Source organism: Petaurus breviceps, unplaced genomic scaffold (genome assembly GCF_028583685.1).
Source record: "Petaurus breviceps papuanus isolate PSGF00001 unplaced genomic scaffold, PetGlider_PUasm1.0 226, whole genome shotgun sequence".
NCBI lineage: Eukaryota > Metazoa > Chordata > Mammalia > Diprotodontia > Petauridae > Petaurus > Petaurus breviceps.
This window is the reverse complement of record NW_027185890.1, coordinates 1,091,442-1,113,104: the sequence shown is the minus strand read 5'-3', so window position 1 is coordinate 1,113,104 and position 21,663 is coordinate 1,091,442. Positions and strand designations below refer to the sequence as shown.

General features: G+C 38.2%; 1 protein-coding gene and 1 long non-coding RNA gene across 2 annotated transcripts in view; one reads left to right on the top strand and one right to left on the bottom strand.

The window, feature by feature from the left end:
* LOC138166768 (uncharacterized) overlaps positions 1–20,723 on the bottom strand; it is a 39,848-nt gene extending 19,125 nt beyond the window's left edge. Inside the window, exon 1 of the long non-coding RNA XR_011169725.1 lies at positions 20,643–20,723. This is a non-coding gene — a long non-coding RNA (uncharacterized lncRNA). The remainder of the gene's footprint in view (positions 1–20,642) is intronic.
* A 57-nt stretch (positions 20,724–20,780) lies between these two features.
* FST (follistatin) overlaps positions 20,781–21,663 on the top strand; it is a 10,220-nt gene continuing 9,337 nt past the window's right edge. The window contains exon 1 of the mRNA XM_069095272.1: positions 20,781–20,796. Coding sequence (XP_068951373.1) covers positions 20,781–20,796 — 16 coding nt within the window. The remainder of the gene's footprint in view (positions 20,797–21,663) is intronic.

The following is a 21,663-nucleotide window of genomic DNA, read 5'->3' as shown; positions in this document are numbered from 1 at the left end:
TTGACAAAGTGCAAAATATATCTTTATTAAAGTCCCTACAAACTACAAACATAGAGGGATCTTTTCTTAATATGGTATGAAATCACATATCATGAAAGATCTATCTAAATAAGAATCTATCTAAAACCAAGAGTAAGCAATATGAACTGGGGAAACACTAGAAGGTTTCCCAATCAGTACAGGAATAAAGCAAGAATGCCTCCTTTCCTTGCTATACTTTGATATGGTTCTAGAAATGTTAGCAATAACAATAAGTCAAGAGAAAGAAATTAAAGACATTAAAAATAGCAAAGAATTCACAAAGCTTTCCCTACTTATTGCTGACATGATAGTTTACTTAGAAGATCTTAGTTAATCAGGAAAGAAATCTATTCAGACAATTAAAAATTTCAGCAAAGTTGCAAGCTACAAAATAGAACCACAAAACCTACTACATTTCTGTATAGTAATAATGACAAAATTCATAAAGCAATAATAGAAGTAGAAATCCTAATCAAAATAACTCCAAAATGCATAAAATATCTAGGAGTCAGTCTAACAAAGCACATTCAGTACATGCATAGATAAAATTGAAAAATGTTCCTTAAAGAAATAAGAGCAACTTAAAGAGTTAGAGGAATGTTCAGTGCTCCTAGCAAGGACATGACAATATAATAAAAATGAAAACTTTATCAGTCAATTTACAGATTTAATGCTATCCCAATCAAATTACCAAAAAGATATTTTACAGAGCTAGACAAAGTCATTTTGAAAATGGATGAATAAAAGCACTAGGATATCCAGAAGAAAATGAACAAATGTAAGAAATATGAAAGAACAGCACTTTAAGACCTTAAACTCTTTTGTAAATCTATAATCATCAAAATAATTTTGTTCTGGTTTAAAAAAAGGTCTATAGAACAAATTAAATAGGAAGAATAAGAAATAACTCAATTCAATAACAAATGTTTGATAAACCTTAAAACATAAATTACCTAATATATAATTACTTTAATTTATAAGAATTTCTAGGAAAACTAGAAAGCAGTCTGGAAGATATTAGATTTAGACAAACATTTTAAACCTTATTTCACAACAAATTCAAAATTAATATGTGACTTGAATGTTGAAGGTTGCAAATTACAAAAAAAAGATGATTTTGATTACACAAAATTGAAATGCTTTTTCATAAATAAATTTATGGTTAATAAATATATGGTTAACAACCATATGGAAGAATGTTTTTCACTCTATAACCAAATCACTAAAAATTAGAGAAAGGTAAATCAAGACAATTCTGAGGTTTCACCCTAAACTCAACAAATTGGCCAAGGTGACCAAAAATGGGAAGAGTCAATGAGACTAGGTGTTGTTGGCCAGGAAATTAGTGGAATTGGGGAGTTGATTAACTCTGTACTTCTTAAACATAATCTTGGACATTGGGAACAAGGCAGTTTGGATAATCTTTGTCCTAGTCAGAGTGATCTGGAACCTAGCTATAAGCCCTTTGAGCAAAAAGAGTCTAATAACAGTTTTTGAAATTTGGTTGGGAACTCCAGAGACCCCAGAGAACTTTCTTCTTTCCCAAATGTTTTTATCACCTTGCTAGTGGACTTTTATTTGTTTTTATCTTCCTGTACTTAACTGCTCTAGGAACTGCTTCTTCTTGGGGCATTACAATATGTTTTTAGTAAAAGGACTGTTTGTTTAAACCCTGGGGCTCTGAGTGATCCATTGCATCAGCCTCATAACTTCCACTAGGACAGAGGGATTTGAGAAAGCAAACCACACTAATGCATTGCTACTAGTAGAGATGTGACTATGTACAGTCATTCTGGAAAGAAAGTTTGAATTATGCAAAGAAAGTGACTAAAATACCCATTCCCATTGACTTAGAAGTTCCACATCTTGTTATATACTCTAAACAGGTCAATGACCAAAAAGAAAGACCTTGTACATTAAGATTTTTACAGCAGCACTTCTTGTATGGTAGCAAAGAAGTGGAAACAAAGTAAATGCCCATAGATAGAAGAATAAGTTTTTAAAAATTGTGAAACATGAACATAATGGAATATTATTCTGCTGTAAAAAACAATGAATGTGATTAATGCAGTGAAGCATAGAAGACATGTCAACTGATGCAAAGTTAAGATTTAGAGTCAGAAAAACAATATATGCATTGTAACTAGGGGTTCAAGTCAATTTGCATAAGTCGAGAATGATTAGCCAATGTGTTGTGCCTATGTGAGAGATAGAATTATTGAGAGTTTAGGAGAGGAGAGATCCTACTTCTTCTAGCTTCCAACTTTGAGGAAGAACACATGAGATTCTAGGTTCTCTTGAGCTTTGCACAACTCTTAAGTTTCTCTCTGGAAAGAGAGAAAGACTTAAGCAAGAAGCCAATATGTAGAGGAGCCTCATCTTGATATGTCTCTATTTCCCAACTTACCATACTAAAGATTTTAGGGAGGTTTTGCCTTGGATGAGACTGAGGATTCTCCCTCTCCCTTATGTTGAAGTTGAGCTATCTCCTTCCCAGTGAGAGAACTCATTCACCACTCTATGCATTATCTGATATATTCTAATCTGTGTAACTTTTTCTGATTTCTATTTACTGTTGGTCTGGATAAGTGGGTTTACTTGCAATTTACTATGAGTGATGGTCTTTGTGTAACAGGAATTTGGCAAGAAGGCAATCGTCTTTAAATATATAGCTGGGGGCATTTCTTCCCTATTAAAGATAGCTACTAGGAATGTAAGTTGAATCTAAAAATTATCCTTCATATATTAGCAATATTTAAGTGGGGAACCTAGGTATTTTGGCCCAGTACCCTCTTCTTGGAAGACAGAAGAGGGCTAATCACATAGCCTCAACTTCATGCTCCCTGACTGGTAGGAATCAAAGTCTGTCTTGAAGATGGGTGGACAAAGGAGAATCTGGAGGTATTTATTCAAGAGTCCCTGTAGTTCATATCTGGACAAAACCATGTGGACACATGTGCTATATAAGTACAATACACTCTCACACAAATACAACTTATACAATGACTGCAATAATATAAATGGAGAGAACAGTAGTAGCAACAAAACAATTCAAACTGAATACTGCAAAATTGAAATAAGAGAAGACATCGCCCTCATGCCATAAGTGGGAGGCAATTGCTGTGGCATACTACATGTAATATCAGATTTCTTTGATATAGTGTTTAGTTTTGAAGAATTTTTCTTTCTCTTCATATTTTGTTATGAGAGATGGATAGGGAGGAGGTTGGGGAAGAAGTACAAGAAATACAGATGATGTGAAGAAAGAATATTATTATTATTATTTTGCCTTTTGGAGGGCAATTGGGGTTAAGTAACTTGCCCAAGGTTACACGGCTAGGTGTGTGTGTGTGTGTGTGTGTGTGTGTGTGTGTGCGTGGGTGGGTATGGGTGTTAAGTGTCTGAGGCCAGAACTGAACTCGGTCCTCCTGACTCCGGGGCTGGCGCTTTACTCACTGTGCCACCTAGCCACCCCAAGACAGAATATTTTTAAAATTATTTTTAAGAAAGAAAAGAAAATGCCCCATGAAGCAAAGTCAAGTCATCCAAAGAGATAGCAAGTGAGACTGAGGGTTAGAATCTTGCCCTGATGCTGTGTAAACTTGTGCAAACCCCAGAACCTCAGTTTCTTCATCTGTAAAATGAGTTTGAGTCATAATTTATATTTATATAGCATCTAAAAGTTTGCCAAGGACTTTACATATATAATCCTACTTGAGTCTCACAATAACCCAATAAGGAAGGTACTACCAGTATCCCCATGTTACAGATGAAGAAACTGAGGTGCAGAGACTTGTCCAGGGTCATACAGCTAGTGACCATAGAAGGCAAATTATGAAGCCAGGCCTTCCTGATTCCTAGTCTAGTTCTCTATTACAGCACCACATAAGACCTCTACTCCTCAGCCCATAGGGACTCAGTGAATACTGTTGCAAAGCTTGTAAAGATCTATTTATTGTTGTTATTGTTACTTATTATTTCTCATTTTTTTTAATGAGGTTGAGATGGAAAAGCTCCTGACCCAAGTCACTATCCAGTTACCGTTCCTTGCAGTTAGGGATTCTGCAGACTTATTATACAGGTAAGTGAAATGACTGCCTTTCATAAAGGAAAAAAAGTAGAAAGGTATGAGAACATCCTCTGTAAGATCAGTGAAAGAATCCTTAGTAAAACTCCAAGAGAAGAAAGTACAGCAGAGATGTTGAGCTTCACCCTGTTGTCAGGGGGGCTTGATCTCCTCAGCCAGGACTCTATACTTTGAAAGGGTTTGTTTTTTTTTTTTTCATAAAGTATGGAGATTGTGAGCTTGTTGTGTTTGTCTTTCATTGTGAAAGAGGACCATGGCATCAGGGAAATGATGACATGACTTGCAGTTGACTTGGATTTGAGTGAGGGAGGGCCGTGCAAGGTCACCAGCCTCACTTTCTCCTCCAGAGGCATCAGATTGTGCGCATTTAGGAAAGAAAAAAAAAATTAAGATTTTATGAATCAATTTTATGTCCAGGTGACTGTAGATAAAAGTTCAGTCTGTGACAATGGTTTAGCTCCAATAGTTTATTGACTGAGTTCTTCATGGTATTTGTGACTGAAGTATGGAGATTTGTTGTCAGTTCCTGAAAGAGAGCGTGCTTTTCGTATCTAATTCTAACTATCTGTTCATGTCTTTCTAAAAGTTACTAAGCTTTAAGTTGCATAGTTGTTATTATTATTATTTATTATTATTATGCATCCAGCTTGAGCTGTAGATGCAACTTGGAATGCCCGTGTATGTCCTCTCCAACTGACAGTTTCATCAGTATCACCTAGGAGCCATACTTAACATCAATAGTAACCCTAGACCACCATAAGGGAAACCTTGGAGCTAATCCAGTCTATCAGCATCCAAGCTATGTTCTTTGAACCTATGCCCCTAGACATGTGTGAGATGCCACCACAGCTGCTACATGGCAAGCAGAAGGGGGCTGATTAAAGTCAAGGGGTACAAAAGCAAAGCTAGGAGAAAATGCTAAAACCCACATTGGACCATCCACATGGCCTAGCTTATGATAGGGCCACCAAACCCACTGGGCCTCCTTCAGACACCAGAAGGACCCCTGGGAATGGGAAGAGGCCATGGCCCCCAGGGTGGCGACACAAAGCCACAAATAGTGATCAACGGCCTGACTGCATGTGTCCTCAGGGTGGCTTGGTCCGTGTGTATATATTGGGTAGCTTTGCAGCCACACTCACACACATGAACAGCAGTATCATCAGCAGTAGTGGCAGCGGCATCTTCTAATACCAAGGATAAAAATAAATACTTCAGCATGTAAAAGAGACCCAGGTCAAGAGGGCTTTCTTGAGTTTTGAATTCTCAGCATAGTCTAAGGATGATTGGCAGCAAGGACAGGGGTGATGTCTTTAACAAGTAACTTTCTGTATTGTATTCTTCTTCTCTTTCCAGAACATACCTCAGAGCTCCTTGCTGTTTTCAACCTTCACTAATGTTACTAGGTCTGAACTTCTAACCCTACTTGCTCAGTTTCTCCAAGCAATGACTTGGTTAACTGGTCCACATGTCGACTTTTTTTCCTTCCTTGCAGACAGCATGTAAGGTTTCATTGTTCAGTGAGCTGAACCTTCTCCTTGTTCACTGACACCCTCCCTAATGCCCCCCTAACCCCCACTCTTCCCCTCTAGACAGCACTAGTCTATCAAGGTGAAAATAACACTATGACACCCGGAACCAAATTCTCCTGTCAGATCCACACAGGAGGCCTCTGTTGCACAATCTGCCCAGCTTCCTTGTGCAATAGAGATTCAACTCTCAGATATGAATGAGATCCAGACTGTAGATCAGTGGGGAGACTGACTTCTGCCCTTAATTTGGGCCAAAGAATACTTATCTCCTCATTCCCAGCTTCTTCTCAAGTTGCAGCCAGAGCTAGGGAGATGTAAATATGTAAGCCAAACCTAATACCATATTCACATGAGTTATCCCTTTCAGAAGACCGGCTCTACTCAGTTCCCTTATCGCTGTAAGTGCCTGATTCACCTCCTTCCTCTAAAAGGGCCAATAGCAAGAAATAGCAACTCTGTGCACTCCCGGGGCATCTGGAGTTATTGCCATATACTGCTTTTTTTTGTTTGGGCCATTTGGTGTGTGGGATCCACTGCAGGCAAAGGTTCCCTATCTCCCTTTCTTATAGCCATGAGCTGTATTTAACCCTATTGCCTCACTCAAAGGATCTTTTAGGCAGCCACAACAAACAACATAAAAACAGACAATTGTTATTTAATATTTATTGAATGCCCACAGGGTTAAGCACTGTACAAAACTGTCATTTGAATCTTATGAGGATTTTTGCAGAAAAACACCATGGTCAAAGCTCAAAAAAATTGAACTACTGTGAGTACAACTAGAATATACAGTCTTCAGATAATAGGGTGCTTTCTGTCTCCCAAGATTTCTGTTTCCCTAATGGAAAGCAATCATCAAAAGTAATCATTGACTTCTCTGTATCTCTGTTTCCACATCTATAAAATGGAAATAATGTTAATACCTGCTTCCCTCTCAGGATTGTTATATCAAATGAGATCATGTATGTGAAGTGCTTTGTAAACTTTCAAGTTGTCAATATAAAATCTTCTATTTGGCATTCAGAGTTCTATATAATCTTTCTCCTACCCCTTTTCATATATACACCTCTTTACCCTTCTTACATCTCACCCCGCACATCCACCAATTCTCTCTCTCTCTCTCTCTCTCTCTCTCTCTCTCTCTCTCTCTCTCTCTCTCTCTCTCTCTCTCTCTCTCTTTCCCTCTCTCTCTCTGTCTCTGTCTCCCTCTTCTCAGTCTGTCTCCCTCCCTCCCTCTGTTCCACCCCCCCCACCATCTCTCTCTCAGTCTCTCTCTGTGTCTCTCTCTTTGTCTCTCTGTCTCTCTGTGTGTCTCTCTCTCCCTCCCTCCCTCCTCTCAATGTCTCTCCTGCTCCCTTCGTTCCCCCCCCCTCCTGTCTCTGTGTGTCTCTCTGTTTCTTCCCTGTCTCTGTCCTTCCCATTCACTGACCTCCTTGCTGTCCCATGAACAAGAAACTCCACTTCTCAGCTTTGAGTGTTTGCACAGGCTCATGTTTAGAGAGCTCTCCCTCCATATCTCCACCTCCTCTCTTACCTGTCTTCCTTCAAGTACCAACTAAAATCCCAGTTCTATGAGTCCTTTCCCATTCTCCCATAATTCCAGTGTTTTTCCTTAGTAGATTATCTGCAACTTATCCTGTGTATAGTTTGTACATACATGGTTGTTTCCCATTAGTCCATGAGTTCTTTAAAATAGGCACTGTTTTTTTTTCTTTGTTTCTCCAGTGGTTAGCTCAGTTCCTAGCACATAGGAGGTATTTAATAAATGTTAATTGACAAACTAACTGACATTCAGCCACAGATACAACTGTATGACAATCCAGCAATTCAGTATGACAATCCACATTCAGTAAATATAATGAAGAATGTAGAGCATGTACAGGCCAGATATCAAATAAATAACCTTGTGGAATGCAGATGTACTAAAGGATGTCACCCCTACTTGAATATTCAAAAATCTGAAGGACCTGTGACCTCATCAATATGAATGTTGTTTCCAGTGTTGCAGCTTAGAGTACATCCATGCTTGCCCATCCCAACAAAGCTAGTCAATGTCTTCCCATAACTTTGCCCCAGTGGGGTGGGGGGGGGGGGGGGGGAGGGGGGGGGTGGGAAATAGGGTGTCCTTGAGGCCAGATTTGAATCCAGGAAAAGGATTCTTCCTGACTCCAGGCCCAGCACTCTATCCATGGCACCATCTATCTATCCATCTCTCTTTTATAGGTTATACATGTGCGATCACGTAAAACATATCCTCCAGCATGCCTGAAGATATCAAGATGATACCAGTGTTGGGGCAGCTAGGTGGCGCAGTGAATAGAACACTGGCCCTGAAGTCAGGAGAACCTGAGTTCAAATCCAGTTTCAGACACTTAACAGTTACTAGCCATGTGACCTTGGGCAAGTCACTTAGCCCCAATTGTCATGCCCTCCCCCTCCAAAAAGCACAAAATAAAACAAAAAAGAGGATACCAGTAGAGTCCTCAGACTTCCAGTCTGCTATCCCTTGACCCCCCCCATGTGACTAGTCCATCATTTTCTATCATACGTGCCCTGATGACATCTTTTATTTCTGTTTTTCAAAATTCCTCATTTTATTCCTTGAATATGATGATTAAAAAAGGAATTAAGTATAATTATAATAAATAAATTCATATAACACTTTTCACACATTATCTAATTTTGAGTCTTCCAAAAATCCCATGAAGTAGGTGCTACAGGAATTATGTATAATCTCCATTTTACAGAAACTGAGAACTAGGCAATTCTCTGTGACTAGAAGCTAGTTGATCTGTATCTATAGAGGGGTTTTCCATATATAAACTTCCCTAAAATGATGAAAGCATAGATCGAAGAAGAAGATATAAGTATAGACTCCCTTTGATGTTATTAATAATAGTAGCATTTATATAGCACTTTAAGTTTTGCAGAGAGCTTTACATACATTATTTCACCTGATCATCAAAATAACCCTGGGAAGGAGGGCTATTACTATCCCCATTTTATAGGTGAAGGAACTGAGTCAGGCAGAAATTAAGTGATTTGCCCAGAATAACATAGATAAGGAAGTGTCTGAGGCACAATTCAAACTCAGGCCTTCCTGACTCCAGGTCTGGAGCTCTCTTCAGTGCTAGTATATGTAACACTTTAAGGTGTGCAAAATACTTCCTTCAACCCTTTAAGGTAGGTAATACCCATTTTCCAGATGAGAAAACTGAGGTTCAGAGATATAAAGTGATTTGTATAACTAAGGAAGTGTCAAAGTTAAGACTCAAACCTAGATTTTCTCATTCTCTGAATACTTCCTATATTACTAGAAGGGAAGGTCTGCCATCCAAGGGGAAGTGGGATTGGTTTCTAAAGTGGCACAGACTCTCAGAGGTATAAAATCTTCAACCTTTACACTGTTCCTTTGCTGATGACCATGAGGCCTCTCGAGGGTTCAGACAAAGCAGCAGGAGGACCAAGGATGACATGACTGAATGCTTCTGCATGCTAGGCACTATGCTATATGCAACCTAGCACTCTGAGCCCTTCAAACCACAGTTGAGAGAATTGACTAATTGCTGCAAAATATAACTTTTTCCCCTTTGATTTATGTAAACAAATAAATCTGATTTATGCTTAAATATCTCAATGTTTGTGTGTTCTTAACAAAGTTGTACAAACTGAAACCTATTCACACTTTCTTAAGCTATGTCACTCTTACCTATGCTATCTCTAGTCTTTCCCAGAAATTCTACACAAAGCACTATCAGCCTTCTACAAAATCTTTTAACATTCTGTGAGCAACCTGTCTGGTCTGAATGCATGATTGGACCACTTTTTTTTCTGCTAGTTCATTTCCTAGGTACCTAGGCAGCTAGGTGGTATACTAGATAAAGCCCTGAGCCTAAAGTCATGAGGACCTGAGTTCAAATTCAGACTCAGACACTTACTAGCTATGTGAAGCTGAGTGAGTCACTTAACTGCTGTCCCGGAGTTCTTGTGGGATCAAATGAAACAATACATGTAAAGCGTTTATCACAGTGCCTGACATTAATAAATTCCAATTCTTTTCCCTTGCCCTAGGTGGTATCTATAATTTCACTTTGTGTACCCAAGTTATGATGGGCAATATACTGGAACCTGGTACACATACAATATACTTCTCCATTGCCCTTTGGATCACCTGTTTATGTAGTTTACCAGCATAAATGATTTCCATCTATAGATTTGGTTCTTGGTTCATGTCCACTGTGCCACCTAGCTGCCTCTGGGACCGAACAGAATAAACAAGTCTAATCCCTCCACCTGATAGCACTTCGAATACCTAAAGACAACTATTAGGCCCTATCTTTTCTTTAAGCTAAACATGCCCAGCCCCTTCAAACTGTTCTCCTATAGCAGGGACTTAAGGCCTTTCACTATGCTGTTTACCCCTGGACACTGTCCACCTTATTGACGTCATTCTTAAACTTAAACTAGAACCAGGGAAAAAACTCAAGATGAAGCCCAAGGAGGTCAGAGCACTGTAGGACTCACACCTCCTCACACATGGAAGTTCAGTCATGTCCAGCTCTTCATGACCCCACTGGTGTTTACTTGGCAAAGATCCAGGAGTGGTTTGCCATTTCCTTCTCCAGCTCATTTGACAGATGAAGAAACTGATGCAAACAGAGTTGAGTGACTTGCCCAGGGTCACACAGCTTGTATGTGTCTGAGGCAGGCTTTGAATTCAGGAAAAGGAATCTTCCTGACTCCAGGACCAGTACTCTATCCATGGCACCATCTAGCTATTCATCTCTCTTTTAAAAAATATTTTATTTTTCCCCAATTACATGTAAATATTATTTTTAACATTCTTTTTATTTTAAGTTTTGAGCTCCAAATTCTATCCTTACCTCCCTTTCCTCCCCCTTCCATGGTATGGTAAGGAATCTGTCATAGGTTATACATGTGCAATCACATAAAACATTTTAATATTATTCATTTTGTGGAAGAAAACTCAAAATGAAGGAAGAAGGGACAGAATGAAGGAAAAGAAAAATACATACTTTGGTCTGTATTCAGATGCCATAAGTTCTTTCTCTAGTGGGGGATAGCATTTTTCATCATGAGTTCTTCAGGAAAATCTTAGATCATTGTATTGCTGAAGATAAATAGCTAAGTCATTCACAGTTCATTCTACAAGTTCAGTCATTTTCAATTGTGCACAATGTTCTCCTGGTTCTACTCACTTTACTCTGCCTCAATTCATCTAAGTCTCACCAGGTTTTTCTGAAATTGTTCTGTTTCTCATTTCTTATGACACGATAATATTCCATGACAATCATATTCTACAATTTTTTCAGTCATTTCCTAATTGATGGGCATCCCCTCACTTTCCAATTCTTAGCCACCACAAAAAAGTGACTATTCCTTACTTGATGCAGCCCTATATAATGGGCTGATACAGAGTACTGATGACTCAAATTAAATTTGCAGGTCAATAAAATCCCCAGATATTTCAAAATAGGTGCTGTCTTACTATGCATTCCCCAATCTTGCATTGTTGATTTGTGTGTGTGTGTACCTGTTTAAAACTCTACTTTGATCCCTATTGAGTTGCAACTTAATAGATTCCATCCAAAGCTCTAACCTGTCAAGATCTTTTTGGATCCTGATTCTACCAGGCAGCGTATTAACTGTCCTTCCCAGCTTCATATCATGTGCCAATTTGATGAGCATGACATCTGTACCTTTGTAGAAAACATTGATTAAAAGTATTAAACTACAAAGGCTGAAGCAGAGATTGTTTTGATATTTCACTGGAGACTTCCTTCCACATTGATAGTCAATGTATAGAAACTACTCCAAAGTAGCAAAAGGAAATGAGCTTAGGTTTGTATAATAATTTGTTCTTGAAGAACCTTTGAAAGGTTGACCAGTATTCCCAACACATTCCTTATGATACTAGGAAGGAGAGAGATTCCTTTCACCAGAAAAGACTGATTTCTAGGCAAAATCATGAAGCAGAAAAGGTGGTCTTCTGCACTGACCCCTCCTGATTTCTTTCTTTGCTATGTCACCTGCTTTCTTCACAAATAATCTCTGTCCTCTTGCTTTTCTCGTTTATATTAAGGGCTAAATTATTGAAAATCCTTAGCATGTTAGTCCTACTGGACATATTTACTTCCTTAAGGCTTTTAAAGGCAGATGCTAAAGGAATGGAATTTCTTTTGTTTTGGGGTTTTTTTTTTTGCTTTTTTGGAGGGGGGGAAGGCAGGGTAATTGGGGTTAAATGAATTGCCCATGGTCACATGGCTAGTAAGTATTAAGGGTCTGGGGTTGTATTTGAACTCAGGTCCTCCTGACTCCAGGGCTGGTTATCTTTTCACTTGGCCATGTAGCCAACACCTAGCTGCCCCCTGAAGGAAAAGAGTTTTAATGGTGGCAGTAAAGGCAGCTAGATGCAAAAACTGATAGAGCCCTAGAATGGGAATCAGGAAAACCTGAGTTCAAATTCAGTCTCAGACACTTGCTAGCTGTGTAATCCTGGCCAAGTCACTTAACATATGTCTGACTCAGTTTCCTCAACTGCAGAATAAGGATAATAGCATCTACCTTCCAGGGTTGTTTTCAGGATTAGATATTTGTAAAATAATTCACAAATCTTACAGTGCTGTTGAAATGCTAGCTATTATTATTTCAGGCATTAGTCAGTGGTTTGGGGAGCAGTAAACCTTTCCAGTGGGTAGTTAAATGATGCAATGGATGGAGCACAGGACCTGGAGTCAGGAAACCCAAGTTCAAAACTGACCTCAGACACTTACTAGTTGTGTGAGCCTGGGGGAGTCACTTAACCTTGTTCACCAGTTTCTCATCTGTAAAATGAGCCAGAGAAGGAAATGGCAAACCACTCCAGCATCTCTGCCAAGAAAACCCCAGATGGGGTCACAGAGAGTTGGACATGACTAAAATGACTCAACAACAAGAAGACCTTCCCAGTGAACCTCACCACACTACAGACAATTCATTAATTTTAGCAGCATTGTATCTTCAGTAACAAAAATCACAGCATGATTAACCTCCTTGTTCTGTAAGATGCAACACACCTCAATATGTATGTGTGTGTACATAGACAATAGATCATTACTTCTTGGTGAGTCAGAGCACCTCTCCCTGCCCCAGACAAATCTTCAAGGCTATAAATTACTTATGAGTGATGATGATCTACATTGATGGAGGGAGCTTCAAAGTCAGTGTTCTCTATAGCTGTATAGTTTATATCTATATCTATATAGGTAATGTTTCAAAATAGGAGCTTCAAAGTCAGTGTTCTCTACATCTATATCTATATCTATATAGTTTAATAACAAATATGATGTCCTCCAAAATGTTGACTTGCCACTAAACACAAAGCAAGTATACATCCAGAGCAGAACTCGAACCCAGGTCTTTTTGACTCCAAGAATGGTTCTCTATTCCCTATGCAACACTACTTCTCACTGAACATTTTGGACACTCTGAATAGCAATTTCTTCATACACAACTTTGGACATTTTGGAACTTATCTTGGAGGCAAAGGTTTATGTACATAAATGGTGACATCTCCACTTCAAGTTCTTTCATCATAATTGGTCAATGTAGTATAATTGGGTCACATATCATAGAAGGACATAAAATCTTGGTACTAGAAGGGATGTGTTATATTTTGGTTCTTGTGAATTTTTTATTAAACTTCCTTAATAAAACATTTATTTTCCAAGTGCATGGCCACACTGGCTCTTTTTATGTTGCATTCCCATTTGCCCAGCATGTGGGCCATTAACACATAGTTTTTTATGATGATTTCCACATTCCTATTTGCAAAGAAATCATATTGAAAAAGGTTCAAAAGAGTCATTTCTGGACAACATATTAGAAAACCAAATGAATGTCTTATGTCCACATTAATCTTCAATTTGCTTTCAATTGTGGGGGTAGTTATTGAGACCTAGGGCAACCTTCAACTCAGAAAAAAATTCTTCTAGGCCTAAAGAGAAGTTGATTTTACCAATTTTTTCTGACAAAATGTCTAAGGGGAAGTTCAAAACAGAGGGGAACATTCTAATATATCTGGAGCAAAGAGGCTATTAATATATGGCCAACCAGGATATTGGGTTCATGAATCTTATATTTATTGTCCATTCACTACTAGCTTATATTTGTTTCCTACTTATCAAAATGTGACATTTAAATTTATTCAAAGCGTAAAATATGAAAGTTTTAAAACCAATGAGAAGACAATTTTTGTGGGTGGAAATGCAATTCAAATAGCCCCAATATTGGAAAGAGAGGGGATTATGGGGAAAGAGAGAGAAAAGGATGAATTCCCCTCCCCATTTTTAAATTGGTATTTTGCAACGAACAAAGGCTTGTGGGATCATAGGTTTGGATGTGTTAGGGAATTTAAGAGATCATCTACTCTAACCCCTTCATTTTACTGATGAGGAAACTGAGAAGTGAAATGACTTGGCCAAAGGGGATGTGGCAGAGCCAAAAGTCAAACCCAGGTTTTCTGACTCCAAGTCCATCATTCTTTTCAATGTGTTGTTGTTCAATTATTTCAGTCATGTCTGACTCTTCATGACCCCATTTCAGGTTAGTTTTCCAGATGAGGAAAATGAGGCAAACAAGATTAAATGACATGCCCAGGGTCACATAGCTAAGAGGTGTCTGAGATTAGATTTGAACTCAGGAAGATGGTCTTCCTGATTTCAGGCCCAGCACTCAATCCACTGCAACCCCTAGCTGCCCTCTTTCCAATATTTCTGTTCAGAGACTCAGATTTAGACTTGATACAGAGTGTAAAAGAAAAAGCCATCTTGCTTCTTTTGTATGGCTTCCATTGCTATTAGAAATCATCACTGGATTTAATATTTTTGTAACAACTAAAACCTCTCCCTGGAATAATTCTTAATGATACCATATCCCACCAGGTTTTTTGTTTGTTTATTTGCTTTTTTTGGACAGTACTTGTTATTTTCTCCCAGTGAGGAAAGCCCCTTTACCAGTGCAGGTCAGCCCCTGCTCTGAAACTTATAGCCAGGGACCCTGAGATTTTAAGTGACTTGCCCAGAGTTATACAGCCAATGTGTATCAGTGGCAAGACTTGATCCTAGGTCTTCCTGACTATGAAGTAGCCCCTGTCCACTGTGCCAATCTACCTCCAAATTAGAGCATATTTACTTTAGACAGCATATACAAATAAAATAGCAATATGTTTGTAGGACCAACAGTCTCTAGGCTTGGAATTAGGAAGACCTTTGTTCAGATCTTGCATCTGACACTTCCTAACTGTGTCACCCTGAGCAAGTCACAACAGGCAGTTCCTTAGAACAGAACAGATTAGTCAAAGACTACTGGCACCTGTTTTAATAAAGAAAGTTCCCTCACCAATTCCCTCATGCTGAATTAAAAACAGATATTTCCAGTATTTGCACATTAATGTGATTATATATTCCAAGGTTACTTAAAAATATTAACTTCTGGGGTGGCTAGGTGGCACAGTGAATAGAGCATGAGTCCTGGAGTCAGAAGGACCTAAGTTCAAATCTGAACTCAGACACTTGACACACTTACTAGCCATGTGACTTTGGGCGAGTCACTTAACCCAAGTTGCCCTCCAAAAAGAAAATATATATATATAAACTTATTCTACATAAGTATTTTCTCAACCAGTTAGAAGCACAGGGAGGCATAAGTATTTTCTTTCAGCTCAGAAGGTAGTGTGCCTCTCCTAGAACTTTGAATGGGAGTAGTGTCTATTGTCCTTCCTTTGACATTCTCTGAGGATTTTAGGTTCTCTCTTCCTCACACCCTCTTCCTGTTCATGACTAAATTCCTGCAAAACAAAATGACAAATAATGACCTTATCCTGGTTTGTAACAGGCAGTGCTTCACCTTATGATGGAAAGAATCCCACTTGCAAATGTGTGAGCATCTGTCTGTGTGTGTGTCTGGGTCTGGGCCTCCATCTGTGTTTGTGTCTGCGTCTGGGTGTATCTACACATAGGCATGTATAGAAAATTGTGATTATGGGGTTGAAGAATGATATAAGGGAAACAAGCACACACACATGCAAAGAATGGATCAAAGGACTTTACTAATTTCCATTTTATCCATTTCTATAATAGCAAAATAAATAATAAGGTACAGCTAGCTTTGAAATCTTTTTAATACTTACTGTATCTTCTGTCCTCTCTTCCAAAGGCCACATCATCACCATTTGACCCCAGCTCATTGGTAAATATGTCATGGTATTGTTGGATAAACAACACAGAGTATAGTTGACTCCTGAATGTGACGTTTGCATTAGAAAAGGATGTGCTGCTATATGACACAAGACTACCAAATTTTGTACTTGAAATCCCAGTCAACCAAGCTCTTTGTATGGGAAGGATCTGAGTCCTTCTTCCTCAAGTTATAGATGATATGTGAGAGAAAGATGAAAGGGATATCGAGCCATACAAGAACAAGAGAATGGGCCACAAGACTCCCATAAATAAGTGACTACATATAGCAGCATCCTTATCCTGGCTCTGAAGGAACTCTTAATTTATATATAATAGTATGATGTGATAGGTACATATCTAACCAGTAGAAAAGAAAGAAATCATAAACAATGAAACATCCTCACTGCAGGGTACATATTAATAGAAAAACCTCCATGAGCCTGTAACCAGGCCAATTAAGTTAAGGCAAAGGTGTGGTCTCAAAGAGCTCCCATAAGAAAATAACACAAGTTATTAGGAACCTCTGAGGGAGTTCACATGATGTCCCCAGAACAATATATACTTGTTGATTGACCACAGACTGAGAATCATCTCTTTTCTAAAATAGTAGTTTATTTTTTCCAATTATACATAAAGACAATTTTTAACATTCATTTGATAATCATCCTTAAAAAGCAGCTAAGACACTTGTATGACTCCCTCACTCAGTTGACAAGCATTGATTAAGCACCTTCTATATGCCAGCAGATAGATGTGCCAAGCACTGGGAATATAAAGAACAAAAAAGAAGACAGACAGGGAGATTAAAACACAGAGAGAGAGACAGAGATAGAGAGACGGAAACAGACAAGACAGAGATACAGACAGAGAAACCATGTATCAGCCTGCATCAGGAAACCGCAAAAGCCCAAGAGCTTTCCAGGACCTGTAGAACCAAGAGCTCTGTGAATGAATTCTCCTATTTCAAGACTATGCTTTGGGAAATAACAATAATGAATAGCTAGCATTCACATTCACATTCAAAGTGCTTTAGATATATCTCATATGATTCTCACAACAACCTTGGGAGGAAGAGACTGTTATCATCCATATTTTATAAATGAGGAAACTGAGAAAAGAAAAAGGAAAGAAATAAGCATTTATATAGTGCTTAATATATTCATGGAACTGCATTAAGTACTATACAAATGTTATCTCATTTGATCTTCACAACAACCCTGAGAGGTAGGTGCTATTATGATTCCCCTTTCACAGTTGAGGAAACTGAGGCAAAAAAGTTTAAGTGCCCAGTGTCGTATAGCTAGAATGTGTCTGAGGTTGGATTTGAACTCAGGTCTTCCTGACTCCAGACACTGTACCACCTAGCTGCCTTAATAGAACGGAAGATGAATTTCAAAGAGCACACACCCAGATCTTTTGGAGAGAAGTTAACTAAAATAATACGTCCTCAAACTATTGGCTTAACTAAAGAGCCACAGAGGAAATCATTCTTAACTTACCTATAATCTTTGAACCTGCCACTGACATCCTATTCAGTTTCCTGGTTCATTCATAAATAGCTCAGAGGAGTCATACTTCATGGTAAATGAAGATAGACAATGATGACAGTAGCAAGGGCAGAAGTACCAGGAATGTACTTTCACTAAAGCTGTGTTCCTTGTATCTCAGCTCCTGTGGATCCAAAGGCAGTCAGTGACTCAAGCCCTTAGGCCATCAGCTAGGCAGATAGTCAGCAAATACATCTTGAGCATCTACCTGGTATCGACCCCCTGCTGCTAGGAGATAAACAAAAGGCATGGAGCAGCAAGCAAAATTGTGTAAGAGAAATATAAGCAAACAAGTGCACAGTCAGATGAAGTGGCTGGTCAGTATTCAACAGAGGTCAACTGTTGTTTTGAATAAGGACATTTTGTTGATCATAAGAGAAAGAGATAGAACCACTGGCCTGTTTGCTCACAACCCCACCAACTATATTGCAGGATAGATGTACTCAGTATTAAAAAGACTTCATTCAGTATTAAAAAGTTCATACACTGGTATGTTCTGGAAATCAAATGAATTTCTTTGAAAGAGAAAGAAAAAAAATAGAGGCCAATATAAATGGATAAAAATAAACAATACCAAAAATAAAGAATTCTAGGGACTACTGGCTTTAAAATTAGTTTTAAAGTTTAAACTTTAAAGTTTACTGATTCAAAAGTGAAATGTTCTATTCAATTGACTGTTTTGTTGACACCTCACCAAACTTAATTTACTTGTCTTTGTTTTTAAAATGAATAAATTGGTGAGTTGGGTGTCTTGCATAGAGAGTCTTTTTGCATTAAGATGTTCATGGTACTCTTCAATTGAGAAATTCATTAGCAGGCCAGCTAACTTAGAAGTTAGCTCTATTCCCAAATCCTGGTCCTAACACCATGAGGTTGTACAACTCTATATACACTATAAGTACATGTAGGACATAAGTAATAGACTATTTTTATATAGAATTCTGCTTTTTACATAATAATTTTAGTCTATTTACCAAGAAAAAAAGTTTCCTTTTTCCATCATGCCTAAAATTAGACAGTTAGAAACTTTAATATTCAGTTTGTAAAGTTGTTGTTCCATCATTTCAGTCATATCCAACTCTTCATGATCCAATTTGGGGTTTTTCCTGGAAAATATACTGGAATGGTTTCCCATTTCCTTCTCCAGCTCACTTTCTAGATGAGGGAACTGAGGCAAACAGGGTAAAGTGACTTGTCCAAGGTCACACTACTAGTAAATGTCTGAGGTCATATTTGAACTCAAGAAGATGAGCCTTCCTGACTTCAGGCATGGCACTCTAAGTACTGCGCCACCTATCTGCCCCCACTTTGTAAATTATTGTCTAAAAATTAAAAAATTATCTAACATTTCATTTTTAAGGCAAAAGATAAAAAGCTACTCAGTTCATTATCCTCATACTTTCTACACATATAGAGAGAAAGAGAGAGAGCAAAACAAAGACAAAAACAAAAACTCATCTGGGGAGCTAAAATTTAGTCAGTTAAGTCCTAGCCCCAAATAATCATTTACATTGGAGTTCTATAATCTTCATTAAAGCATTTGCTGAACTGTATATAAATTTGTAATTTATAAACTTTATGAAGAAGCTATCTTTTGAAGCCAACAACAAAACAACCCCAGTAAAGACCAGCAGAATTTTTGTGTTGCTCAGAAAGTTAGCTACAAAGTAGTTCTATTGTGCCTTCTGTTAATTTACATCGACTTTTTGGCAAAGCTGAAGAGGAACAAAGTTGAAAATGGAAGCACACAAATAAATGAAAGAAGGCATTTTCATTTTAAAATGTGACCCTGACACTTTGGCATATGTAAAATCCAATATTTAACACTTAAAGGAGATAAAATAATAGAAGAAACAGCAGCTGTTCCTCTGTGATGTCACCGAACAGGTGTGATACAATTCCACCCCACTGCAATTGGATTGATCTTCTGATGATGCACAGAGGACACACATATGGAGCAAGTACTGACCTGTGACTCATTCCTAGGAATAAGGCCAGAGAGCAGAGAATACAATGACAGTATTCATTACTGCTTTACTATACAGAATAACAATAGACATTTTACCAAACAGATCAATACTAACCAAGGTGCAGCTGAAAAACAGGATGAGTCTGTACTGCAAAGTAAATACCAGGCTGCTTGTTCACAAGGGCAAAAGCAACATAAAATTTGTGTTTTCCACACTGTGCTTGCCAGTAACCTCAACCCTGACCTGCACCCTCTCTGGAGTGGGAAGTAACTTTTTTGTTGGATCTGCCACAGGTGCCAGAGTATTCCTATAAGTAATAGTGTTTGCATAAGAAAAGTTATGATGTTCACACCCCTGCCTCCCAGGTCCAACAAAGACAATTGGATTGTGCCTTTGTGATGACAAAACAAATGGTCAGTTTGGTCTACTGGATCAACTGATCAAAATGGATATTTGCCATAATCTAGATAAAAAGAAATTGAGGAGGCTATGTTATTTCTTTGCACTCAATTCTATTGGCATTATGAAGAAACTAGCCTAGATTCTTTGAATTTATATATCTCTATGATACAGGCTTCATCTATATACCCAGTGAGACCAATATATAGGTACATCAAACATGTGAACAAACATGACAAAAATATCCATGTAATTTTGTATTTAAATCACCCAGATCACCAACTCTTTTCCACATTTCCTATAAACTTGAAGAATTAGGAGTATATGTGTGTGTGTATATATACACAAGAATCCATAAAGCATGTATATAGAGACATATACAACTCAGAACAACATATTTGGGAATGGAAAGGGGGGAGAGGAGACTAGACCTTAAGTCCTTGGGGTAGAAAAGTCTCTGTACAAAAACTATCTCTACTAAAACAAATCAGCCATAGCTCTGCATACAGTTTCAGAAAATTGGTATATGAATATATCCATATGTGTGTATGTATAAAGTATATATCTAGTATGATATGCAAAATTTCCTCCATCTATGTAGATCTATAACTTATAAGTGTGTTATTAGAGTTTCAGAGCATTCATTGCCTGGGGAAGTCAGAAGTTAAGTGATTTGTCCATAGTCACACAATAAGGATTTGTCAGTGGCAGCCTTCTATCCACTATGACCTTTTGCCTCTCATATGTTATGTGCACAAATGTAGATTAAGTTAAATCTAGTAATATATTAAAGGATGTTAGATCTCATCCATACTGAACATCATTAAAAATAATTCTTAAGCACTTACCACATGCTTTTCATCACATGAATTTACTAAATAAACGGTAGACCCTTAGATCTTTAGAGGCTTCCATCCTAAATTAGATAGAAAATAGAAATGCATAGCTAGTAAAATACACCTATAAATACTTATTGATAACATAACATGGTATCGATAACATGTAGGTGTGACTAGGTACATATCACTAGCCACAACTGGACATGGATCTCTTACTACTACTAATATATGTATGTACATATGTATGGATGTATATAGGGTAGTAAGATGAAGAATGTGTAAAATGCAGCTGGAAGATTGCAATAGGCTAGACAAGATACAGGACAAGGAACTATAGTTAATGATCTTTGACCTATCTAAATTCACAAACATACCTGTATTCCCCACCCCCAATTTCACTAGAGGGGGAAAAAATACCCTTCCTTCTCAGATGACTTGTATGTACCTCCAGGGTGTTGTGTTCCATTTCTTTATTTGGATTGTTAATCAGAAAAAAGAAGTTGAACCTTCTATTACCATTAGGAAATAAATTCCTACAGAAAATTGGAAATCGTGTCTAAAGTTTTCAACCTTTACCCTTCTTTTCCACCCCATCCCCAAAATCCCCTAACTGAGCTTTCTCTGATCCTTGGGAAAACAGTTGAAGGGAAAAACAAACTTTTCCCAGCACATTACCACGTAAGAACTGAATCTATCTCTTGAATAAAGAAATTCAGCTTTGGAAATATGCCACGTATCAGCAAGGCTCCTGAATAAGGAGCATTTTGTTATTAATTGTTAATGTCATCTGCCATTAGAGGGCACTAAACAACCCTGCATTAATGCTGGCTGGATTGGAGGGAAGGAGGGAAGAAGACGACGGGAAAGGGGAGAGGGGAGGGAGAGGGGAAGGGACAGAAGAGGGGAAAGAACCAGGAAAAGGGGGGGAAGGGAGATGAAGAAGAGGAAGAGAGCACAGAGAGGAAGGAATGGAGAAAAGGAGAGGGGGGGGGAGAGAGAGAGAGAGAGAGAGAGAGAGAGAGAGAGAGAG